The 27,983-nt window shown below is 40.2% G+C and overlaps 1 protein-coding gene across 2 annotated transcripts in view; it reads right to left on the bottom strand.

The window, feature by feature from the left end:
• lsamp (limbic system associated membrane protein) overlaps positions 1-27,983 on the bottom strand; it is a 314,265-nt gene that overhangs the window by 143,672 nt on the left and 142,610 nt on the right. The window contains exon 2 of one of the 2 annotated variants that reach the window (XM_054795076.1): positions 16,309-16,387. In XM_054795076.1, coding sequence (XP_054651051.1) covers positions 16,309-16,387 — 79 coding nt within the window. Of the gene's footprint in view, positions 1-16,308; positions 16,687-27,983 lie in introns of those variants that run through there. The other variant, XM_054795075.1, reaches the window with a different exon arrangement.

The following is a 27,983-nucleotide window of genomic DNA, read 5'->3' as shown; positions in this document are numbered from 1 at the left end:
ACAATACCATTTTTTTCATTTAATTCAGCCCACGTTGTCGACCGAGTGTCTAATTTGGCTTTCACTTTCACTTTTCGCACTGCGTAAAGAAAAACTCAGAACACCGTAAACCGAAGACCACCTGCACCTTGTGAGTGACTTAGGTATAATTTAGTTAGGAGTTCCGACACTAAAACTCTATCTAGACGACAGTCTAGGAACAGAACACAAGAACCACCTGGATTCAAATACCTTAAAGGAAAACTGCACTTTAAAAAAAAAAAATTATGCCCATCATCCACAATCCTTATGTGAGACATGAACACATATGTCTTTCTCTTTTCTGTGCCTTCTAAAGATATAAAAACAGCTAAAACGACACAGCTGAGAATGCAAGTAATGAGAAACACTCTATGAAGCCTTCTGAAAAAACTCAAAGAAGCGCCAACAACGCTCCGTTTACATACATGTGACGTGCATATTTACCAAGCTAGTGACATTCTTAATACCACTATTAACATTGTTATGCTGATCGAACTACGTTACTGGCGTATTGACACCTTGCCACAGCACATCAGCTACCTACTAGCCGGCTAGCTTTGCCACACGTTCGCCTGCGGTGCCTCAGGCCACTACCAAAAGGTAACGCTACATATGGGAGCTGCTGCTGCCGCTACAGCTGCTGCTGCTGTTTTTGTTTTTGAGTTAGATTTTTTTCTATATTGCGATGTGAAATCAATGCTCCCAGGAAGAAAGTTCCGGTAATGCTTGAAAGGACCAAAATACGGCAAAATACAGTGTAAGTATTGCATGTTATCATGTACCTGTTACTACATGGTTACAGCATGTATATAAACGCATAAAACCGTGTTGGAGGTTTTTGGAGGGGTTTTAACAGCGGTCTTTGTAGGCGGCATAGGTGTATCCACTTACGTGCAATAATGAGCTGCCTCTGTTTATCTCTTTTAATATCTTTAGAATGCACAGAAAAGTGAAAGACGTGTTCATGTCTCGCATAAGAATTGTGGATGATGGGAAAAATTCCAAAAAGAGTGCAGTTTTCTCTTAAAATAATTCAGAGAGGATAACAACAAAGTGACTTCCAGGTGCGTTTGTGAATTGAGGGCTGATTTTGGGCGACATCCTAGAGAACACTGTCCTCACCTGCAGCCATGACTGAGCTGGGCTGTAACAGCGCTGAAATGAGTGGTTGTAATTGCTAGGCTCTCATGCTGCCCAGCAATACGGCGGAGGATGGAACTCTTCATGTCCCAGACGTGACTTTCCTTATGACTGATTTTAATTATGGCCCTCTCAGTCAACCCATTCTTTTCTAGGTCAGACTCAAGCACCTGGCAGGCTAACACAAATTGGTAAAGCCCTGTAATTGAATGTGAGTGTGCATACACACATACATTGGGGACACAAAGAGTCAGCCTTTACTCATATACTGTAGTGTATTGTTGCCGAGCCCTGTTCTGGAACAATGGATGGGACTCTGACCAAGCTGTCAATTAAGGAGCTTCTGCTGGAGGAAGCAAGGAGACAAGAAGAGAGGCCATTCACAACGCTAGAGCATAACAATTTCTGCTTCTCATGCAATGAAACATTCACATCAAGTGGCTTCCAATGGGAATATGGTTCGCTGCATACAGTAATATAAAATACATAGATGGCAAACAAAGACAGAATACAAGAAAAATACTGTATAAACGCAGGGAAATTGATGTTGGGGTGCAGTATCAAATAAGGTGCTTTTGAACAATGGACACAAGTGGGAAAAAGAACACAAACAGCAGCCCCCACATGTAGAAAATGCATTGCCTAGAGCACCCTGACATTTCTGCCCACTCAGCGATCAATGTCTTTCTTTTCTTTTTCTGCATATCTCCTCACTGTGTCTTTCACGCTTTCTAAACCAGATATGAAGACGATTGTTCTTCTCGTGTCACAAACTGAACTGACATTGATGTGTCTTTGGTTCTGCAAAAGGTGTCATGTTTGACGAAGTTAACGCATCACATCAAGGCACAAACAAAATAGTCTTGCATTCATTCAAGGTGTCCATAAGTCAACAAAACAAGACACAAATGTTTATTTGTGGAAAATAAACAAACTATTGTAATGTTTGGTGAGCTAAAGTCTTTCGCCCCTCTTTGTCACTTGGTTTTATTAGTTAGTCAGTTAGTTGTGGGAGTTTGTTACTCTAGTAAACATCAGCTGTGATCTCACAAACCTCTCTAGAACTGCATACTCCAAAACCCATTATTGACATGTCCAAACATCCAGGTAGGTTTTATGAAGTCGAAAGTACAATATATTTTGCTAATTCCATATGTGTCTTCTCTTTGGACCTCTAGTCATTTACATCTGATCCCCGAGTGCCGTTTGTGTGACTTGTGTCACGACACACATGGGTTGATGCCATGAAGGCAGACAGCGATGGCTGTGAACCACAACAGAGCTATTTGTATCATTCTCGTTCTTCTGTGTAGGTATTCCTCTTCACTCGTTTACACACCCAAGCTTACACTGTTACATTATGCAGACAGGTCAGCACACAACACTGATGTGTGGAAGCAACACATCTGACTTGATTGTAGCAAATAACTATGCAGTAGAGCTTCAGGGTCCAATTTGTGTAAATTCAAAAAGCCAACAAAGGGCTTTGATGACAAGGATGTATTCCTCCTCCTGGACGGCTCCAGTATGTGACACTGCTTGCTTGTCACGCTTGTCTTACGGATTGTGGTGTGGTATTATGGTGTAGGAGTGGCACGTATGTGGTGTTTTGTTATTTTGTGATTGGCCCTATTAGATGTGACAAAGAGACCATTTGTCTAAAAAAAAAACCTTGAAAGCCCTCGTTCTTTTCCAAAGTTGATGTGATCAAGTAAGAATAAAGTTATCAAAGAGCTTCAGACACTGTGTGTCTCTGTGGAGAGCTATACTGTGATATATATATATATTTATTAAAGAGAACTTTTTGTTCTCCCAAAATTCTCTCTTTATTAGAATTATTATAAGATTATTTTTAAAATGAAGCACGAAAATGAGATTGCAATCTACTGGCAGGTAATTCTCCAATAAATAAAACTGAACAAAGTGGGGGCCACTTTGATAAAGATGCTAAAACCAACCCAATGTAGGGCAGTATATTTTATTATAAGCTATATAAGCTTTGCGTTATAGGTGACAAAGCAAATGAGTGTAATATCTAATAATATATCTCATTAGAGAGAACAAACAACAAGCTGCCGGCCAAAAATGGCCCCTGGCCAGCACTTCGGAAAGCAGTGGTTTACACGGTTTATTTCTATGAAAGTGCAAGTGCAACAGTAAGAGGTTGAACAGGGTGATGATTATATTATTTTTAGTAAAGTTCCTTACCTGAAGTGCAGCGTTAATAGTTGCAGCGTGCAGAACGTTGCTTTCGCCTTATGTACTCATCTTTCTCCGTTTACGAAAGTGTTCAAAAACAGATGTACCGCACCTCAACGTCGGGGCCAGGAGGTGGGAGACCGGTGGACCCGTAGCTCAGGAGATCCATCAGTTCTGAGTCGCCTCCGCATGTTGCCGACTCAGACGGCAGGGGCCCTATATACTCTGATATCCATATTCCGTTCTATACTCTGTGACCGAATGCCTTGCCTTTTCATCCACTTTTAGACCATTACCATAATGAAAATGCAAATATAGCCAATGATAGTGTGTGACAATCCTCAAGAGTCATTCAAATTATTTTTTCATTATTTTCTACTGATATTGTCACCACCAGTTTTAACTGAGTAAAGGTTTGATGCAGTGGGTTTATTCAAACGTTTTAAGTAGCTCACGATACATGTAGGCAGACCTTCTAGTCACTACTCCCACTCCAAGTGTGTCTCGGTAGGCTGACACAAAGCTGGAAATCCTTGTTCTAATGAAGAACTTTCTTGTGTGTGGTCTCATCACAATGAGATGAAAAAAATGACACAGATATGGCTCAAAAAGCCATAACTGGTACTGGAAATCTAGGCCAATGAGCATTGTGGGACGGCCTGAGGTAGAGCACTTTGCTCACTTAGACTGGGAGCAAAAATTAGAAGAAAAAAAACTCATGTAGTTGGCTGATGTGACTGAGTTTTGGCCCCTAGAAGCACTTATTGTGACAAGCAATGGAGTTTCTCACAAATACGCTTCGCTTAGAAAATCCATCCATCCGTCCATCCATCCATCCATCCATCCATCTTCTATCCCGCTTATCCTCACTAGGGTCGCAGGTATGCTGGAGCTTATCCCAGCTGACTTTGGGCGAGAGGCGTGGTACACTCTGGACTGGTTGTCACTTAGAAAATGTCAAATTCGATTATTATGACACAGTAGATCCCTGTTTTTGCAGGGGCTACAGCCCAGAACCACCCGCAAATGGTGAAAATGTGTAAGTAATTGGGACGCCCATAAAAATGTCCATTTTTGACACTCTTCCACCTCCAAAACACCCTTGCTAGCGTGGCGTTGACATTCTCCTTCGATTGCAGACCAACATTTGCAATAAAAGTAAGACTGTTGCAATTCTTAGATTGGATTCAACTCCAGAACCCTCCCCCGTCTCTCTTCAATATTCTTATTATTAAACACCATTTATTATAAAACATATAGTTACTCACCTAATGAATGATAATATAAGATGATCGATGAACAGATGGAAGAGGAGTCGTGGTGTAGAAGTTATATACAAGTTTCACTTTTGGGTCTTTTGCATCAAATTCTAACTAAAATAAAATTACATTTGAAATCAGTGACATACTTTGAAAAAGCAACAAGACAAGACAACAGTCAGTTTTGATAGTACACGTTTTTCATTGCCCGGAGTGATATACTGTGGACATCTGTGACCATGCATTTGTTGTCGTTAGTTTTCGGTGTATTCGGCCATGACTTCTTTGGAAAGCACAATGATGATAAAGTCGGTTAGAATAGAAAATAAAAACATACTGTCATTTGTTCACCAAATGTTCCACTTTCTCTGAGCACCACACATAATAATTATGTACCAGAAACCCAGATGCTATGATGTGCTCTATATGATGTATTTTTGATAGCATTCGTTGCAGGGCTATAAACAATTCATAGAAATGTCCCGAAGGCTTAAAAAAATGCATTTATGAAAGATGGTTTGTAAGACTTTGTAAGACTTTGTAAGACTATACAGTATACTGTAGGTTAAGACAGTCTGATAAAAGTCCTTTCTTTTTTTATAGAGGCCATCACACTATCTGCACTTGACTAGTTGTTCCAATACTAGTAGTTAGTATTAGAGCCTGACTGATATGAGATTATTGGGGCCGATGTCGATACCGATATTGGGGGCTGAAAAACAATTGGATATATCGGCTTTTAATGTAAGGTGTTTTTAAACTAATGCATTATGTGCTTATAGAAGGCTTATTCACAAAAACATGTTACCAACACCATCCATCCATCCATCCATCCATCCATTTTCTATGCCGCTTATCCTCAATAGGGTCGCGGGGGTATGCTGGAGCCTATCCCAGCTGACTTTGGGCGAGAGGCGGCGTACACCCTGGACTGGTCGCCAGTTAATGGCAGGGCACATATAGACAAACAAGCGTTCATTCTCACATTCATACCTATGGACAATTTAGAGTCGCCTATTAACCTAACATGCATGTTTTTGGAATGTGGGAGGAAACCGGAGTACCCTGAAAAAACCTTACCAATACCAATTAGTCATATTTTACGAGCTATTGAAAGGTTCTATCTGCAGCCACTGAGTATTTGCAAACAGCCCAAAACCAAATGCTCAAGCAAACATTAAAAAGTGAAAAAAAAAAAGTTGACTACAAACAAAATAAATAAATCAAGACATGAGTTACAAGACTTAATACAAGGGACTAAACTACATTTGATGTAACAATGTAGCTGTTTTCAGAACATGCAATATATAAAATAGCAACTATATGCATTGCTTGGACCATTTTCAAAGATGATTTTAATGAAGACATTAACTTGTATGAGCCCCTGTAAATCCTGCATGCAAGTGTGAAGTGAGGTGGGAGTCTGCGTATATCCGCGTACATCTTTATTTCACTTTAAAAAGCTGTATAATAGTCTCGGATAATGGTGGACATGCGAATTAACAGCTGCATCTATCTTTGCTCATCGCCAAGAGATGCAACTTACACGGCGTTAAAACACTGTAATACGCTCTCTCCTACCATGTTCTCCTTGACGGGCCCTGACAGCGTGGCACTAAAGTGTAGTGTTATATTGTTTAACAAAGTCACAGCTTACCATGGTGTAAAAAAAATTAGTTTCTATCTGCGTTTCTCTCTTGCAGCCGAGTGAGTGAGGAAGAGCACTGCTCTGTCTGTGTGTGGGGGGGGGCGGGGCCAGGTACTCAGCAGGAAGCAGCACAGAGGGACACGCAGGAAGAGAGTGACAGAATCTCCGCACATACATCGGTTACATATTCACGGATATTGATGAATCAGTGATATGTCATAATCGGCCCAATTAATCAGCCCGCTGATAAATCGGCCGGGCTCTCATGAGCAGTTGACAACAGTGGACTGCAAATGCATGCCACTCTATCATCACGTTCTTGACCAACTTAATGGAATAATCATGGAAGTCAGATTTGTAGTTGGTTTTTTTGTTTGTTTTTCTTATCTCAACCACAATCAAAGTCACAATAGACAAAATGCAACTAAAGACGTTTAATTGTAAGGAGGTCCTTAAAGTAAATGTAAATGAATCAAACATCAGATGTTCGGTATCTTTGGGTTCCCTAAGATTGGTGATGAATTCCTTAAAACTGAAATTACTGTCAAATCTGGATATCTTATTGATCCATTAGTTTCAAAAATCATCATTTGAGATTTTTTTTCTTTTTCTTTCCAATTTTGACACAAACTCCAGCGATGGTTGCATTATAATACAGGTATGTATCTCATTATGTATCTGGATGGTAATATACAGGAGATTTGATTTCACAACTCTGACACGGCCTGACACAGCCTGTCCTTAAGTGATGAGAGAGCACCCATACATTGAAATAATGAGCACATCACAGCACTCGCAAAGCTAAAAGAGTACTTTTCAAGCAATGATGGCTAAATCAAGCGGGCCATATGCTCCTGGGTCAGGTGGCATGCTCGACAAACGCACCCGTAGACGCTAACAAGAAGGCTCTGTTGATAAGTGATTCATTTTTAAAAGGTAGACATGAATAATGGTAATGTGTGGGGGAAGACACCAGAACATAACTTAAAATAGGTAGTAGGTGGTAGAATTATTAGAACTAGCAAATTACAGTGATTGATGATACAATGATATTACTTACAATGAAGGCACAGCATGGTGCGGTATGTGAGCAACTGCCTTGGAGTGGGCCTCTTCCTTGGCCTCACTGTGGCCTTGATAAAGACTCTTCATGTGTTTGGCAATGAGTCATAGGCTTTGTTGTAGTCAGTCTAGGCAGTGCAGAAGTCTGATCCTGCAGTCTGGATGGTGTTTGCTCTCTTCTGGGATCGTTTGTGATCAGGACTATATAATAGTGGCTTACGCCTGTCAAGATAACAAATTGTGCTGGTTGATAATTGTCTTACAAATTAACAATTATTTTGTATTAGTTTAAATCAATATTTAATTAATTTCAATTCATTTTTGAGACCATTTTTTCATTCATTATATGGGAGGGAGAGTGCATTGTATCAAAAGCAAAAAAAACTTTAATTTCTGAAGAGTATTTAATATTGTAATTGGAATGTCAAGAGCTTTTAAATACATTAAACAAACAACATAAATTAAACAATCCAAAAAAAACTCAATGAAACTAAAACTGACTCTGTCTCTGTTAAGAAAAAAAACATCCAATAACACACACACACACACACACACACACACAGTTATGTAGTGTATTGTTATACTAATGTTTCTGATGTCCTACAACACGTCATCTTACAGTTCGGGAATTGCTGTTTGTGTTGTAGATGTCCGTTCTCCCTTTCGAACAAATGCGACATCTCAGTTCGCCAACCCATCCTGCGATGACGACAAGGAGGAAAATGGAGACTTTGTCACACCCGACCACAACCTGGAGTTTGCCAGCACAAGTGACATGATCCCCTCTGCCAAGGGGACGTGCATACAGCCTGCTGTCGAGGTGCTTGAGGAGGACAATGATGATGATGATGATGCACCGGAACTCACACAAACTGCCTCTAGGTCACGTGGTTGCAACACAGTAATTAAAGAGGGGGTTTTCTAAGAGCATGCTCTTTCACTCCACTGCATTGCCTATAAGTAGCCAGTGACTGGAAGGAATTGCTGAGCATTTGAAGTACTCAGTATGCGCTTTAAGCCTCTCTTTCTTGCACAACAACAGAGTTAAATTGAGTGGAATTGCTTTTAGGTAGCACTGATGGTTTAATATTCAGTTGTGACAAAAACATTTCAGGTTGTTGAGTTATTCATGGATTTTTTTTTTTCTAAAAGTACATGATGAATTGCTTAGTGTGTGTGTGTGTGTGTGTGTTGTAACATGAACATCCAAACAGCAAACCTCAGAATGAAAGGATGGGATCCTTTGAGACACAGACTGCCTAATGTATAGTGTTGGACTGTTGTCTTTGGGTGAGAGCTGTGCGTTCTGACAGTAGAGAGCCAGATCCTACTGACCAAGATGAAAGACTTTGGAACTATTGAGAACTCAGAACTTTTCTACACGACTTCAAAACTTCCTGCAGAGCTTTGTAGGATTGGCAAATGATCCCTATAAAAACATCCCTGAGCACTGTCCCCTTACCTCCACTGTCCCAAATCAAAACTGGGACGACGATAATGACTCAACTGGCAGCCACTCAGCACGCCCACTGTGGGATGAACGAAAATGAAATTGCATTGGAAATCCGACATTGGCCTGGGCTACACCAGAAGGGATTATTGTGCTGATTGTACTAATACTGTGTCCCTCCCCTGCCCTCTTTCTCCCACCCTAACTCAACTATTCTCATTCATTTGTTTGCGTGGATGGTGCCTCTTACCACTTCATCATGGTCATTATTCTAATTTTCTTATCGAAGTGCGTCATGAATCATGACAGCACTGCTTGACAATTCAAACATGTAAAAGGAAAATCAAACTATAGAGGGAGAAAAATGCTGACTGAGTGACAGGAGACTTACTCTTTACCCCCAAAATAACATCACTCACGTCTGAGTTGCTGGGAGACTCCCTGGGGACCAACATCACAAATTATCTTGCACCGTTACCCTCTGCCCGGAAGTCCAGAAATCAATCTGTTTTTCCCCTCAGTTTTCTTCAATCCACTTGGCCAGTATCCCATTACCATGAATTTCATTGTAGTTTTCCTTTTAAATAAATATATTTGCACTACCGGTCAATTTATCTGGAGGAAAAACCTAAAATTTTAAGTGTTAAGATGGTCTGTCTGTCTTCCGTTGTTAATTCCCTTTTTTCTTGCCATTTTTGGAGCAACAAATTACTTTCTGGCTGTTCAACTGATGTTCATGAGGGTATACTGTGGTACCAGAGTGTGTTCTGTTTTTATGCAGACAGAGGAGGTACCAAGTAATCCAGAACTTGGAGCACCTGTAGGAATTAGTTGTACCAACTGCCAAGGCTTGATCAACCTCCATTTCTGCTGAACAGTTTTAAATTGTTGACCCGTTTTGTGGTACCTGAAACAGGCCTATTTTTCAGTTTTGGGTAAGCTTACCTTTTTTAACCTGTGGCACTTCACCACTTACCTTTGTACCATTTCAAACTATTCACTGGACTTGAACAACTTGACTTGAAAATCGAGGTGTTCTCAAACTTTTGACCATTCATAACTGTGGGCCACACTCCAACACGCTAAAGCCTCAAAGCCGGTTGCCACTCGACTCCCGCCACCCGCAAGAAGAAGAAAACGCAATTTAAAAATCCAATTTGATCTTTTATTGGATTAGGGATCTGACTTAGCGAGTTTCGTTACAAACAATATTGCCGGTCATGCTGTGTAACAAAAAAAGTAAATTCAGCAATACTTTGGTTGCATTATTTTTAATGCTTTGAAGAGCTAGTTTCATTACCATATTCAATTTCACAAATTCCTGTTTGTAACAAAAGCTTATTAGAAAAGAGAAAAAGAACCTGCAAACCTATAAAAAAATCGGATCGGATCGGAACTAACACTGAACGATGGAGGCCCTTTTGAGTCGTTCCTGGCTTTTGTGTAAAACTAAAACAAAACGTAGCCAACTTTCACATAAAAATCCCATCAGAGTTTCTATATCTGCCTGTCAGTATTGTCTGCTCAAAATCATGTATATCACTCGACTCATCACAGGCAACTGAACATGCGAATGTCATCAATTTGCCTACTGGTAGGTCTGTCACAATAATCAATAAATCAATTAGCCGCATGATAACTAAAAACAAACTCAATTTTGCCGACCTCAATATTTTTTTGTCTAATTTTGTTTATTTAAAAGCTCTTGACATTCCAATTACAATATAAAATATTCTTGAGAAGTTAAAGTTTATTGCATTTGATATGGTGTACTCGCATTATGTTGCCATATATTATCATCATTACATTCATGAAAAAATGGTCTCAAAATAAGGTTGACAATAATATTGTTTATCAGCAATAATTTGTAGAGCAATTATCATCTAGTCATTATCACCTATCATCTAGAAAGTATGTTTGCTCGGCTCAACCTGCCATAATAGTTCCAAAATCGCTCTTTGACGCCCATCTGCAGTTGGGTTCTTTTCAGAAAAAGCTGAGTGCTTGTTTTGAAAACTCAACCTCTGTCTCGGTTCACCTAAGAAGCTCTCCAAACTCAAGAAAGGCATCTGCAAGAGATGGTGCTTTAGCTTGTGCCATGGCCTTCATTCGTGGCTGTTTCGTGGCAATGTTGCACCGTAGTCCTGTTAAAAGACGCGTCCATCGCTGTACAGACTCGGGCCCTCAGTCTAGAGGGATGCCCTCTGCAACATCTCCTCATGTCTTCACAGACAATCCTATCAGATCTGCTGGCTATGCACAGGCAAACTCTACTGTACCACTGTTTTGTCCCATACCTTTCAGGCTCTATTAAGAAATTTAAAATCACTCTCGTACTGCCTCCCACTTTGGCGGCAATGGCGGATTGCAAGAGGCTTTGCTCGTGCAGTTCAACAATCCTGCGACAGTCAAAGACAAAAGCCTTTTTGCCTTTGACATGAGTAGATCATGACAATGTGAAGGTCTCACAGAAAATGACCTGACAGACAGATTTTAGTGCTGATTTAGACTTTTTAATGCATTGGTCTTGAGCTTTTGATCAGCTGGTGACCAGCCCGTTTGAGTTTACACGCCTCTCGCTCCTGTTTCTTCTTTTTGTATTTTGATGCAAACTGAACACTGAATATTTGTAGTTTTTCCCTGGTTTATTATGGGAAAACAACTGCTGGGATATACAGTCCTGGATTTAATATGCTGTGGCCTGCAACCATGCTATCTAGGAGCAGATGTCAGGATAAGCAGATTCAAATGATCAGAGTGTCCGAGGGGCTTGTAGACTAATAGAAGACCTTCTGTAATCTTTAAAGTCAGACAGACTCATTCAAATAGTTAGTACGCAATCCTCATGTATTCTGAAAAGCGCTTCACACTGCACGTGTTTGAAAATGTTACTCAAAGCCTCGTATGGCGCCTGCCTGCAAAACCAATAATCATTGTCAGATTAACCCATTGACAGCCTTCTCGAGAAAAGAGATTTAAGAGGTTAATAACTGCTAAAGCGCTACACAGGAAGCTGGTTTAAAGAACAACAGGCTCCCACGCAATTATAGTCTTTGAGGTCAAATAAGTAACAAGAAACTTTTACAATCCCAGCCATTCCCTATAGATGAAAATCTTTAGAAGTGATATTATTTAGATGTTTTATTTATGTAGCTTTGATACAATATATGATACAACGCAATGCATCTTTAAATGTGACTTTGTTCCATGTACGTAACACTTTAAAGATCGTTATGATTGGTTCAGTGATGAGCCAAGACAACTGTGCCACAGGGTTACTGATGGTAAGATGCGATATTGTTGCTTGGTGGAAAGTTTTAAGCACAACGAAAATCAACTATTTGCTTATTCATTCAGCATGTCACAGCTCAGAGCCCCTGCTTGCCTTTTTCATTTCAGTAGCTAGCCTCGCATCTGTGGGCTCTGTCAAAGCAGTTGATGAGTCACATACTGTTTTTTTTTTTAAACTTCAGCACCTCACACCACCGCCCGCCTCTACCCCAGTGTCACCAGTGCAGCCACAGCCTGCTTGAAAGGAGCAGAGGCCATATTGCACCTTGAGGTCGTCAATATTCCCTCAGCCTTTACACAACCTGGTTTATGGAATCAAATTTACGGTGCGGTTCAACAAATTACAAGCCAAAGGGTTCCAGCTCCTCTACCTGCATTTCTGTCCCTATATATTTTATAATCAGTTTTTCCAATATGGTTGCTGAAAAACTGGTACAACACTGTCTTTTTTTCCAACGAGGCACATGGAACTGACAACAGAAGTTACAAGTTTCCATTTTAACCGGTGACTGCATATCAGATCCACAATCATTTGTTTTACCAAAGTTTTGCAGGCCTCAACTGTGTTACAAAAAGTTTCATTTATGAATATAATCATGTCCATATTTATTGGGGTGTAATGGTACATGAATTCGTACATGGAGTTTTCAGTACAGAGCCTTCGGTTCGTCACCTTTACACTTGTATTAGGCAATATAGTAGACAATCATCAAAAATAAGGCATCTTAGAAATAAATAAGATAAAATAAACTCACTGACAGCGTACTTCCTGGTGGCTACTGTCTCATCAATGTAACGTTACCGACATCGAGAGACCAGTGTCGAATACTACTCTACTGCTGCTGTGGTTATGGAGAGACTACAGTCGCTTTATTAACAATCAGAGAACACATATGCAGTGAACATTCACACAGGAGGTGCTGTCGGCCACTCTTTACTCTGCAAAACTGCTGCTAGCACTCAGCTAACAGTAGCTCTAGCGAGCTGATGTCACACGCGTCACTTCCCAGGCTCTGCTTCTTAAAGGCACACACAAGTCACACATGCTGCATTACACATATCACATTCTTTGAATGCTTTATATTTGTATTTTTGTTCATTGAGACATTTTTATATTTGAAAATATTTCATGACCAGTCCAGGGTGTACCCCGCCTCTCGCCCAAAGTCAGCTGAGATAGGCTCCAGCATACCCCCGCGACCCTAAAGAGGAGAAGCGGTATGGAAAATGGATGGATGGAAGGATGGATGGATGGAAAATATTTCATTTAGGCCATGCATACGTACAATTTGCTTAAATAAGCATATTTTAAAACAATAATAGACCATATTCAAACATGAAACAGCCATCATTTATTAATTAAGGAATTTTTGCGAGAAAAATGGCAAAAAATTTAGTTAGGGCGCAATGTTTTATATTTTTGAAAAAACGTGATAGAGTGAAGCTGTGAAATTCGATGCGCGCCATGGCGAGGAACGACTGCAAACCAAATTTCTGAAAAAGAATTGAAGAAAAGTGAGCAGGACACCTGTAAAATAATAATTTAACTATATTTCATTTTGCACCTCGTCCATGGTATTATACCACTTGAACATGACTGGAACAACTTAATGACTCATTTTCTTTTTTGCTTTGATTCATTTAATTATTAATTACAATGGTATGTTTTATGAGTTCTGAATACAATGTCAGCCGCTCATAATTTGTCTTCAGGGCTGTCTTATTTAAGTTCAGCGCCAAGCTTGCTCCAAATGATGAATTAGGCCAAATCCCAATTCTACCCCTTACACCTTATCTTACCCCCAACCCCGAGGCTTTGCGCGTTCACAAGAATCAAGTGGTGTCCCAATTGCCACTTTTTCACACGGGGCCATGCAGGTTTGGATTTTTTTCTCCCATAAAAATAAATAGTTTCATTTCAAAACTGCATTTTGTGTTCAGTTGTGTTGTCATTGACAAATATTTCAATTTGTTTCATGATCTGAAACATTTAAATGTGACAAACATGCAAAAAAAAAAGAAATCAGAAAGGGGGCAAACACTTTTCCACACCCCTGTATATCATGCATTGGAAACCGTTGGAAACCATCACCATTGCAACGCTTCAGTGTGGAAGTACCACAAGCATGCATGTTACGCTGATTGGAGACCCTAAATTGTCCATAGGTGTGATTGTGTGACCAGCACAGGGTCAGGGTTTCCTCTACATGTAATGGATCGTGGAGGGACGCCACGGCTCAATAAAAGCCACCACAACTTGGAAATGAGTTTTTCTTGTTTGCTTTTTTAAAGTAAAAAACAATGTGAAGTGATACAGTGTATGAATGGACATATATATGCTATATCAGGGGTGCCCATTACGGCGATCTCAAAGGTAATGTTGTTCGCGTGTCACCTACATCATAACCGTCACTTGACCAGCTATGGTCAGCTGACCATAAGCCCCCTCCTGATTCATTCTGGTGCCGCGCCGACGTCATTAAAGAAGTGGAAAACAGATGTCGGCAGCCACACACGGATAATGCAACTTTCATCTTTATTTTTCCCATTACGAATAAACTAACTGGGCGGTAAGATGCCTACATCTATAACAAAAGTTATCCGTCCGTTCACTTGTAGCAGCTACTTATGAAGAAAAAAAAAAGTCAATTGTTTCATGGCTGCGCTTCGTGTCATGAACTCTACTATAGAAATGTGTGTTTTCTCCAAGCTTGTTTCTTAAACTACTATTTCACGATGAATGGGAAAATGTGACCATCGCTGAACACTTTTTAAATATGTTGCCTAGACTACGGCTGCATTGTCTTTTGCATAATCCTTTTCATTTCTCGTACACAGTATCTGTAATGCTGAATAGCAAATGCTAACTGGACGTACTACATGGTGAATGCTACATAGCTATTTTCACTGACATATTACTCAGTTTATGTACACAACTATTGAGGAATTATGTGTAATTACCTTTATTGCCATATTGATTTGAATCGCGGATGACTGCACGATATCAACTATTTTGATGACCTGTAAACTTTGAAGCTGTGAATGTGAAATACTAATTATTAGTATTTAGTATAGTAGTTGCAAAGTTTACCGGTTAGATTTTATATACTGTATGTTATATGTTTTATAGTAAGAGGTAGATCATTTTGATTGTGTCCACCCGTGATATAGAGTTGTTGTTTTTTTATAGCGACACAACAGCGACATGACACAGCGGGGGCAGTCCGCCTCCCATGCAGCCCACCACCACAGCTTCAAAAAATCCTAGGGAAAACCCTGAGGGTGTACACCGCCTCTCACTCAAAATCAGCTGGATTAGGCTCTGGCTTAGCCTCAGCTCCAATGAAGTCAACCAATATAGAACATAGATGGATGGAGGTTTCTAGCAGCCTTGAGTGCACTGCAAATACTGAAGCTCCTATGCTTTGGAACCCCATGTGGCCAATTTTAAAATAGCATTGAGATAAACTAAAGGCCTATTGGTGTGAAAAGTCAAGATTAAAATGAACATTTAGTTGATTAAAAAAAAACTAAACATGCACGCGATATTGTCCAGTCATACCTAATTTTGACTTTAATACATTGCATCATTCTACTGTGAGATGGTGGAGTATGGAGTGAGTGGAGTGCAGAAGCATGGACGTATGATGGCCTTTGTAAAAAAAAAAATAAGTAAATAAATAAAAATATATCACGTGGTCCCTAACATCTGTCCAACAGCTCTGGCAGCTTGCATTGTCTAGGAAGTGATTATGCGAGTGAATAACTGGGACAAAAACGTACTCCATGTAACAGATCAACTGGATTTGGAAACAGGGTAGCTGTGTTCCAAGTAGACAAAATAGTAGTTGAAATATGCCACATTATCGGGCTGTCTCCTCGCACGCGCTGCTGTTGTTGGTTACAATATTGCCCTGCATCCACTCAGGGACTCACTTTGCCTTACAAAGATCTCATCTTGTGATGAATTTGACATCACGCTTGCGTACCAACAATTCTAATGGATACAAACAACGGACCCACAACTCTACTTGAACCGGCAGCAGTAGAGGTTTGGTGCGAAAAAAAAAGTTGCAAACGTTTGCAGGTCGACGCACATCCAAACAATAACGTGATAATTCCAGAATGATAATGCAACAAAAAAAACAACAACCTCTGTTAAATGTTCAGCATATACGGGGAGAGCTAAATGATGCCGCGCTGCATCCGACAGCCAAAGTTAGAAAACGTCTTCTTACCTTATAATGGCTGTGTCGCCCTGGCGAACCGTGATGTTGTCGGTGGCCCGCTGCATATCCACACTCCGGACGGGGAATCCTGTGGGAATAAGGCATAGCAGTCGGAAAAAAGAAGCCTGCAATTGCCTCCAGCACGATTTGCGTCCGACGAGCATTTCTAAAAGCTGTGTTGCGTTCCTTTCAGCCGCTATAGATCCAAAAGAGTAAGGAAGAAATGAGAGTAGTTGTCCAGAACTCTCAGAAAACGCGGGTCCAACAGAGCCCAACAAATACTTAACGGGGAAGCCGTGCAGTGTTGTCCTCCCTTTATAGCCCACTGATGTACAATGCTTTTTTCGGAAAGACTCTCCGAAAGTGCTGAGATCTCCCTCCCTCTCTCTCTGATTATCCAGCGTCTGACTGTGATGCTTCCTATTGGTCGGGACAACAGCTCCACCCAAGGTCCCCCGATGTACTGTAGGACTGCTCAATGAAGATACAGGATTAATGGAGAGGCACACTACATAACATCAATAGATCCCTTTAAGGGTGGCTTGAGGCCACCTTAAAAGGTCCTAAGCACCCCATAATTGCATCTTGTTTTAAAAATGAATAAATAAATGAGTTCATGTGTGCACACAATGCACCGGAACAATTAATAATACTGTAAAAGTTATTATCCGATTTAAAATGTTCACGTCTAGTTACAATGGGGCTCAAAGTGACTTCCTGTTCAGTGCAAAATAAGCCACAAAATAAAATCACGGCAGTATTAACCTGGATTCTACCACACCAGGCGGAAGCTGACGTTGCTAATTAAGCCTCTATGACGTCCATGGCACACAGCATTTTTGTGTGTAAAATAGGGTCCGTCGCCACCTTATGGTTCGAATTTTGTAGCTTCACTCTCTCATGTTTTTAAAAATAAATATATTAATATAATAAATCATGCTGTTCCGTGGTTGAAATGGCCTATTATTAGTTAAAAAAAATGCACTTGTATGTTTTCTCAATTGTTTTGTGTAAATTTCTATCTTTCTAAGTTTTGTTCTGGGGTTGTTTCTTTTCCTTTGTTAATCAAATAAATACATTTTTAAAAAATGCACGTTGAAGATCATTTTTTGGTCTAAATGAAGCATTTTTAAGCATAGAAATAGCTTTGAAAAAAGGCATTCCAAAGACACATTAACAGACCGTGAATGATGTAGTGTACTATACTGCTGTCAGTAAAGTTACTGTAATGTTCGATGAGACACACTAACACCAGACTTGAATGCCGAAACAGCAGCCAATAAACACAGGCTACTGTTACTGCAGTAACCCCCGCCAACCTAAAATTCAACTCTGAACCCCCAACATCATTTCCTGTCCGCCCGCTGCTCAGCTACCCTCGGGAACACATTTATAGCAACACACAACCACAAGTCTTATTTATGTCTTACATGGCTAATTTTCTCTTATTATGTCTACTACATTGGGTAATACAAGTGTAAAGGTCACTATAGGGGTGTTACTTCATGCCTAGAGGGCTCTAATAATGTTAAAACCCTATTTAGAAGGTTGGGAACAGGTTTTCTATGCTCTAACGACGAAAATATTTCATTTATAAATTAGAAATCTTACTTCGCGAAAATGCACTTGTCACAGCCAGGTCAGGAACCAATTAACCACAATGAACAAGGCATGACTGTACATTGTTTATATTTAAGTTATTGGACTGGTCTCCAGTCACTCAAAGAGCAAAAAAAACCATAATTTTTATGCCCAACACGACCTGATCTCTCGGTACATTCTAAAAAGCGTAACCTGTAGGTAAAACACTCCTAACTACTACTGCTGTGGGGAATGCACACCTAAACTAATGTTAAACATGTAACTTAGCAACTACTTGCACAAAAAGTGCAAACATGGATGTACAGCATGCTTCTGGTGTATGTTCCTAAACAAGTCTAATAATGGTCCTTTATGATTGACATTTCTGTCAAAGATTTTCCCTGAGCAAAAATGTTATTTTCAGAAGACAATGACAATTTCCAAACTTAATTCGGACGTAAACATAAAAACTGTCCCATTTGAAATATTAAGACAATTCAAATGTCATATTTTCCAGTGAGTGTTGCTCCAGCATCATAATCAGTATTAAAAGTAGCTTCATGCTCAGAGGAATTCACTTACATAAAAAAGCACTCTTTGTATTCCAATGCCAAAAACTTCCAGTGCTCTTGTGTATGAGACTGTCTGAAACTAATTATGATTTTGTGGGGGAGATTACATTAATTTTAAAGCTATTGAGTCTGATCCAGTTCGAACCAGAAAAGCAAGAAAAAAACATTTAATTGGTATGGAGTACAATGTAACTTACCCTCAAAAAACTTTGAAGTATTTTTGGTCTCATTATCTGCACGGCATATTTAATACATTATTTCCTGCTGACTCCTGACCCATTTGTTTCCTTTCTCATCATTCCCCATGCAGGGGTTTAAGACGGAGCCATACAACAGAAAGGGGAAGCTGTATAAGCGAACACAAAACAGAGGAGGTACATTGTACCCTGTGGTAGAAAGTTCAACCTGCCAACAACGATGACTGCTCTGCAGTCATCGTTTCATTCTCACCTCCTCCATTACCATCTGGCACACGGCAACCAGTCACCTTCTGTGCAGAGTGAATGATAGGCTGCAGTCTGCCAACCTGCATGTCTGTAGGACATCAAGGTGAGCAGGAAAGATTGTGACACTTCTTCCCACCTCAACATTCCCCTCTGGTAGAAGGTTGCAGCCCATCAGGACGCAAAACACACACTAATATAATCTCATCGGCTGCTTCATCCTGGGACCCTTCTGACAGTGACCCATACACCCCATAAAACCACTCGTTAAATTATCGATTTATAAGACATGCTTGTGCAACATTCCAAACTATTACCATCACAGTGCATCAGCACAACTCTAAGACATACTTTCATATAATACACTCAACAAAAACATAAAGGCACTACTGTTTTTACTCCCATTTTTCATGAGCTGAACTCGAAGATCTAAATCTTTTTCTTTGTACACTTTTAATATAGAACAGTTACAGTTTTACATGCAGAAAACAATTCGAATTGCATCTAAATGACATAAGAAAGAGATAAATAAACATTTAATGAGCAGCGTGGGAGGAAAAGAGAGATCCACACGGATGACACATTCATACTTTGTTATCATTTTTTTTCTTGAATTCAACAGTCTACCTCAGCTTATCATAATGCTGGCACTTGCAACTTTGTTTGTTATTTTGCGCTAAGAAAAAGTCACCAAGAAAAGCAGTGACTTCTGGCTTAACTGTTAGTTAGCAAAGAACCACAGCGTCACCGGGTGATGACGTCATAGACGAGCCACAGAGATAGGGGACAATGACTTCTCGTTCCATTTTGCATGCTAACCGCGTGCCAACAGACACAGTCCGTAATAAAGATATGTTACGAACACAGTTGGACTTATGCAGACAAGGCGTCCATATTGTACGACAAACAAAACAGTGTACAGCAACAGAGGCAACATTTTTATGCACATTTTTAACATAAACCAAAACATACGCTAACCGGTTTCGTCTGCTGTGCATGGACTGTATGTGTATGCAAGATCATGTGCAGAGACGCGAACATCTCTGTCAAATATTGTCAGATCATGTTGGAATTTGTGGTGTTGACAGTCCACAGAACAGATAAAAGGAACATTTCATCCAAATCCACAACTGCTAGATAATGGCATCCTTTGGGAATCAAAGAACACATGAAAGATAATGATCGTTGTTGCATGTTTTTAAACCGATACAGATTCAAACATGGAACCCTCTTGCCTTGGGGCTACATAGCTAACCATTGTAGCATCCATCATTAACCACTTCTAGGGATGTCTTCGACGAAAGCTTTTCATAGTCGAATCTGATTAGTTCAATTGTACACACAGCCAGTGGGGATCCGTACAACTAAACAGACCTCATTTGTGGCTTTTTCCCACGTCAAAGAAACAGGCTAGAACACTCAGCTAGACAAATAAACATGGTAGGAGTTCAGCAATGGTAACTTATTTTTTTTTGTGATACAGAAAGCAAGATGAACCAAACCGAAACGCGATCACTTTCGGCAAGTGGGCATATCACACAACAGAAAAGTGGACATAAAAAACCCTCAGTTAGCAGTCTAATTTCTTGGATTAAAATTCAAGATTGGGATATAAAATTAACCGTTACTCGTTCTAAATGGTATTCTTGTAACTTGTTGTCCCATCATATGTAAGAAGCTACTGACACAATTTGCACTACACTTTCTTGGGGTCATCTTGAACCTTTTCACAACACTTTTAGTCGCCGTAATGAACCAATAACGCCGTCAATGTTGACATTTGTTCTAGCGCTCACCTCAGCTCCTTTGGATTGTGCAACTGCAGCGGGTAATTTTATTTATGGGTTATTTATGGATAGTAAGTATAAGTCTTTCGTTTAAAGTTAAACACACATGCCACTTTCAATTGTTAGACCTCCATCCATCCACTTTCTATACCGCTTCATCCTCATTAGGGTCGCGGGGGCATGCTGGAGCCCATCCCAGCTGACCTGGGGCAACAGGCGGGGCACACACTGGACTGGTCGCCAGCCAACCGCAGGGCACATATAGACAAACAATCACTCACACTCACATTCATACCTATGGACAATTTAGAGTCGCCAATTAACCTCACCTGCATGTTTTTGGGAATGTGGGAGGAAGCCGGAGTACCCGGAGAAAACCCACGCACACACGGGGAGAACATGCAAACTCCACACAGAAATGCCCAAGGGAGAATCAAACCCAGGTCTTCCCGATCTCCAAGCTGTTCCTGTTCCACGATAACCACTAGACCACCGTGCGGCCATTGTTAGACCTATTTTGCATAAAAATAGGCTATTTATAACTAAAACAAAGACATTCAATGTAAAAATGTAGCAGCTGTGAGCATCCCGATGTAGACACAATGGTACAATCTTGATCACATGATATTTGCGAGACTGATAGACAAATCAGACTCCTCCGAATGAAATTGTTGAATAGTCGAATATTCTAACACACGAATAGTCGAATATTCTAACACACGCCTAGCTGCTTGTCTTACAATCCACCTCTGTAGCTGGCTATGAATAGCTATTTTTCCTGTCCTGTTAAATATACACGCAAGACATTATTATATAACATTAGTACCTTTATGTGTAACATCAATTAATTCATCTGGGGTTCAAAAGTATGAGTTGAAACCTAGTTCTGTAAAGCAGCCAGAATGAAAAGTAGCAAGACAATGCAGCTAAGCCCCATTTCCAGCACCGGCATATCAGATGATACATAAACCCGCGTTATACGGAGGACTCTCCAACAGCTTTAGCTGACTGCATAACACAGGCTTTATAGCTTGATCAGACAAAATGGGGTGCATATGCACATGAAAAGAAAATGACTGTGAAGTAACTGTGGAGAGAATGAACATGGCAACGTTTGTGCATTTCTTCTGGAGGGTTAAGGAGGCATCATCAACAACAACAAAAAAATCCAGCTAGAATTTCATAGAGCTACTCTACATTTGCCTTTCAATAATCAGTGCCTTTGGTGAAATCCTTCCAGCTCCAATAGGCCAGTCTAGCAGGTTAATGGGGACCAAATAACAACATACTGTATGTTTCTAATGGGATCAAATACAAGAGTTGCATCAAAAATAAAACTATAAAGATGAAGGCTATTACTCAGGAATGGAACTATATGACCGTAGTTCTGGGAGATTCACAGTCAAATTGGTCATTGAAAAAGCCAATGATCAGTGGGAAACATTTGATACTAGATAGACTTCACGTCAGAGGCTGTATTGTATGTCTAAATATTGTTGTTTCTGCAGCAAACGACTGTAAATATAGAGTGTGTACAACTATTTGTACATAGAGTAGATATTCTACATGTTCAGGTGCAAGATTAATGGTACTTGCCAATGAAATGCAAACAGAAGGAGAGTTTTAACAAGAGGGAGGTCTATAATTGGATTTTGATTCTTCAGCCACCTCTACTGTGCAAAGCTCCACATGAAAACAAATGGAACTCAGTTCTTGTGAGCCATAGAAGATCAATGAGGCAATCCTTGGCCCTGTATAAGCCAACTGCGCTTTATATCACATTAGGCTGTGTCAGCAAACCAGACACCCACACCCACACACACACACACACACACACACACACACACACACACACATACAGTACGGGCATGTTCAGGATAGGAAAAAAGACTCAAAAAAGTGTTTCAGACTTTATGGTAAAAGGAGTGGATACATAATTTACTATGGCATTTCCTATCAAAACCTCAGGCATCAAGAGTCTTGGCAGCAAAGTGCATGTATATGCAAAAAAAAAGGATCGCTGGTCACATACTCAGCAGTATGTCTGATGACCATACACAAACAAAAATATACAGTTTATGCAGCATAAGACCTTGGCCTGAGGCCTCTCATATCGCTCGTTTTTTTGTCAGCAGAAAGCTTCACCAAACCAGCCTTTGGTTCAAAGGTTGCTAACACAAATGGGAGAAAGTCAGTGTTTTGCAAGTCTCAAGTAAATCTCCAGTCTTTTAATCTCAAGTCTCAAGTAAAGACGTGCAGGGCCAAGTCTGGTCTCAAGTCACAGGTTGAGTCAAGTCTGAAGTCATAGCCTTGAAATTTTTTAATCCTTACGGGGCATATGCACTGTTTAGTGTTAACCAAATAAAATGGCATTTTAACAATGTAATACTCTATTCAATTTGAGAAATACAATCAATGCATTTTCAAATAAGACCAGTGGGACAAGAAAAACAGTGCTGACGTAGCATTCAGGATTTAGTCGGTGCACAGAAATGTAATCCACACCCTTGTTGTTTGTTCTTAAACATGATTGGATGTTAATAGATGCATTCAATGAGGCAGATTCTGTGGGAACATTTGCTGTCTTGCTGGAAACGATCACGCTTGTTGAATACTTTGAATGGGGACACATTTTTTACATTTTTAAGTATGTTCAAGTCATTAGACTAAAGTCGAAGTCAGGTCCCAAGTCATCGATGTCACCGTCCAAGTCGAGCTGCAAGTCTTTGATGATATAGTCAAGTTGAAATAACTAACCTTGACAGTACCAGATGCCATATGACTGATTTCACATGTGAGCAGATGAACTGCAGTTGTGCTGCTCCCTCATTGTGGAGACGTGAGCTTCAAATGAACTGAAACATTTCATATGCATTCAAATAAAATAGTATTCCTTGCAAGCCTTGCTTTGGAAGGGTGTCAGTCGTACTGCATCTGCAAATTGCCACAGTCTGACCTCAGCTTTCTGCCCCTGAACACTTTCCATCTCCACTGCACGGAAAGCCTGTGCACATTCGTTACCCCAACACACCTCCTCAATTTTCTTGGAAAAGAATTGCTTTGAGCTGGTCTCTCAGGGTCATCTGTCCTCTTGTGCTGCAGTTCTATCAAAGAGCTGGGGCATACAAAGATCTTGCTGCACAGGAATGGTTTAGCTGGAGTGGTAATATGTTCAAGGAGTAGCAAGATGAATTCCATGGATAGAGTGCTGATCGTTCAAAGATGATCATCCTTCTGAACAGAAATAACTCCAGTGTTAATAAAAGATTAAGGCTGAATTCCAATTCTACCCCTTATCTTACCCTTACCCATAGGTTTTGCACTTCACGTAAATATTCTCCATGTTTTGAATTGTTGGTTGTCGCCTGTTATACAGTAACTAGCTGGCTAACCCCGATGTCTAACTTCACTGATTAGCCAACTGATGATTAGACAACTGATGATTAGACAACTTTGTGCAAATACACTCATGTGTCTGGTACATTTTAAAAAGTAGTGCATTTCAAATCATAGCACACCTCATAGCATAAAGAATACAAGATATCAGAGTAACTGCTTTATTTTAAACTAGTATATTGAGTATATTGACGTGAGGCGTAATTTCCAACACAGCCAAGCTAATATACAACAAGAAAAAAAAAAAAAAAGACCGACACTGACTGACTGAGCAGTGTGCCGCTGCACTCACGCACTACGTACTTAAACAGGCGGAAGAAAAAGTACCACCAACAAGATCTCAGTCATTTAGTTGCTTTCCACCGTGTTCCTGTTACTGATATATATTGCCTCAAAAGTAGCAATATTTTGATTGGAAAATCAATTTTAGTGCATACAGATCTAGTATGGGAGGTATCGATATTTCAGTATCGATTTGCACATGACTAGTTTTGAAGCTGAAAGCGAGATTTGGAACAAAGTCATGAAGTGTATGTTCTTTGATGTGTGCACGCCACCGTAGTAGCTTTCACTAGTGTGCATTTGTTTTGGAAAAATATACCAAGATATGATTCAGAAACGTAATTCAAAAATAAAAAATACCAGACAGAAATATTACGCTAGGTGTACTGCCATGTCTTCATAATGTTGTCATTACATTATAGCATTTCAGCAGTTGAACAATTTACTGACATCGTAGTGACTGCGGATGTTAAAAACAGTGTTTTGTCATTTAGCAGCAGGCATCCTACTGCTGTTATTTCTTGGCATTTCTGAAATCATAGCTGGACTGGGAGTAGCAGGTAGCAGGCATACATTGCTCTGACCCCTAAATGATTAAAACCTATAACTACTTCCCAATAAACTCCATGCAAAAGTATAAATATAAAAAGGCCTGAAGGACAAACACGCTCACTGCCTCTGTGTCCCATTCCCTGAGATGAATAATGCAGACCTGCTCATTGTTTGGTATGAAGTCCCTGGCTTTGGTTTTCTCTGAGGACTGAAGAGCCAAAGGCCTATCTGCAGGCCCTTCCTTCTAATTTCAATTCTCTAATCTACATTATTCCTCTGTTCTCTAAATTAAGAAGCCAGACGCAAGGAGGAAGGAATCTACCTGGAAATTCCATTTCAATATTCTTTTGCAACACATCCTTATCTTCTTATCCTTTGTATAAATCCCCATGTGTCATATTTTACCTTCCCATCTGCACAACCTACACCACAGAAATCCATTCCACAAAAACAGAAAACAAGTAATAATGCACTTGCATTCAACAGACGCATTAAAGACAATGCTATGAAGGGTTTTATGACTAATTAAGGTGAAAGGTGCCGCAAGTCACAAAAGTCAAGAATTCAAGTCAATACTGTAAAAGCTACAGTATCTCCTACCATAATAGCTCGGAAAATACTTCATCGTAGAAACTCGTCTTTGGCCCTCCCTTGATGGAAATTGATCTCTCTGGTGGTAAACAGGACCTCAGGACACCCAGCATGCAAACACAATCCATGATGGGAGCTAAACAAGTCTCTGTGTTCACAAGAGCGGAAAAGAAGACTATTCACACAGGAATTACCATGCGATATCATTTTGCACTTCTTTACTTTATATAGTCACATACATAAAGTGCTACAACACACTGCAACAACCATCTGTTGATGCGCATCAGAGGTCAGAAACTGAATCTATTTAAAGTTGACTTGATTTAGCCTGACTTGCACTTTCAACAATTGATTGTGCACTTATGAGCCTCATCATTCGGTACAAATAAAGTCAATCATTTTCATTTCAGTATGCAGAACGGCATACCGGAAGTTCTTTGTTACCGTTTGAAATGCAGCTTATAGTTGCAGGGGGTTGGACAGTAGTCTCTGCACATGGGATGCTCTGATTCATGTACTGAACAACGAAAGGTGAGCAAGCAGGTACAGTAGTGGTCCAAGCCATGTTAAAATTCACAATTCCTTTAAACCATCTCAGTCAAAAGTGGGTTAAAAACAGATGCAGATCAACTGTTGAACAATAACTGCATGTTACCACTTTGGATTGATTTCTTTGTCGTTTCTGACACAGTAAATGCACTGCCTGCTGCCAACTGACATCTCTGTTGTCAGTCCAAACTGTGATCACATTAGCCTCAGTTCAACTCTGACAGAGATGACTGCTGGTATTCCCTGATATTCAACACTTGGCCACAACTCAAGTCTGCCAAAGAAAGAGCGCACTCTGCTTTGGCACCCAGCACTGATCCGCCCTGACAATGGAAATATTGTGCAAAACATTTGAAAAAATACATGGAAACGGGAAGCACATGCACGCAATGTGAAAGAATTACTCCCTTTGAGAGAGTTTTTTTTCCTTGATTGTTGTTGTTGGTTTGCTTTTCAGTGTATTAACAATTAAAGGAATGCATTAGTCAAGTCTTCTACTTGTTTTGTACAAGGTTATGTGGTATTGTATAAAGACAACAACATAAACAAACACATGTGCAATCTTCTGGGCAATGTTGAGCAACATTTGTTTTCTTACACATCCTTCGAGAGCTTTTTGACATGAAGTGCCATGTTGAACTTCCAGTGACCATTATGACTGAGTGTAAGATTGATAACAGCATATTTAACCTTGTGTACGCACAAAACCGGGCTGAAAAGTTGCATACTCCGTTGTCCCCGCAAACTATGTGATCTATTAAAAACACAACCTGACGTCAGAGCAGTAGGGCGACTTTGGAACTGGTCTACACACTTTGTAGAGACATGGCAAAAAGGCAACACTCGTGTTAAGTGGTGAAGTGAAGTTATATGTTAGAAATTAACGAGCAATGAAGCCAATAAAGGTTCATCAATCATTACATTAACCAACACACCATTGAACAAATTTGAAAAAGTTGCTATTTTGCAGTACATGTTTATTAATCAAATCTTATATCCAGTATTGCATGTGCTTGCCAACCTGAGTGGTGAGTGCAATTTGATAGTCGTGGCAGCAGTCCTAAAGTGTCATTAACACCATTACACACAAGTGTACAGTTGTCCCTCGTTTACAGCGGTTAGTTCCAGACCCAAATTTCTGCGATATAGGAGTCAACGTTCATAAATTGAATATTTTTGTTGCTAGAGCATAGAAAACCTGTTCTAAACAGGGTTTCTGACATTATTAGAGACATGAAATAACGCCTATTTAGTCACCTTTACACTGCTATTATTCATTGTTTACACCACATTGCATTTCTTATGCTGCAGGGACTCGCGGCAGCTGCTCGCTCAAAGGCTAGCGAGCTAACAAGATAGCGAGAGCTAACGAGTTAGCCTCAAATTTATTTCTTCAAAACTTAAGAAGCCAAAAATGTACCAATTCCACACGGGATGGGAGGAGAACTTTGTTTAATTCTATCATGTCGGACATGCCATGGCTTACTTCATGACTTGTGTTAAGGTAATGTAATGTAAGGTAATGTCTCAATGTTTTGTGTCATTACTGCCACCTAGTGACCTGAATACTACATATCACTTGTATTTCTGGCTCTCGGTGTAGCGCATAGACTCAGACCCAGATTCTCGACGGGGCCCATCAGGCATTGACGTCCCTGCTGGCCACTCGGGATGTGGGGCACAAAATCACCTCAAAAGCCACATGGATTTAAGCCTGCCTCTCACACTCACTCCCTGGCATGCCAAGCACATTCAAGTCCACCTTTGCGGAGAGCTACACGGGGAACCAACTCATGCCTGTTTCTTGCTAGTTATGCATGACTTGCACTGCAAGTGGTTTTTGAGCTAAGCTCGAAAGCATTAATTGAAGGGATGAATTAATCTGTAGGTACTGTATGTAATACTGTACATGCCCATAAATACTCACTTTG

This window comes from Dunckerocampus dactyliophorus, chromosome 12 (genome assembly GCF_027744805.1).
Source record: "Dunckerocampus dactyliophorus isolate RoL2022-P2 chromosome 12, RoL_Ddac_1.1, whole genome shotgun sequence".
Classification (NCBI taxonomy): Eukaryota; Metazoa; Chordata; class Actinopteri; order Syngnathiformes; family Syngnathidae; genus Dunckerocampus; species Dunckerocampus dactyliophorus.
The sequence above is the reverse complement of the archived record's forward strand: the minus strand, read 5'-3'. Positions and strand labels throughout refer to the sequence as shown.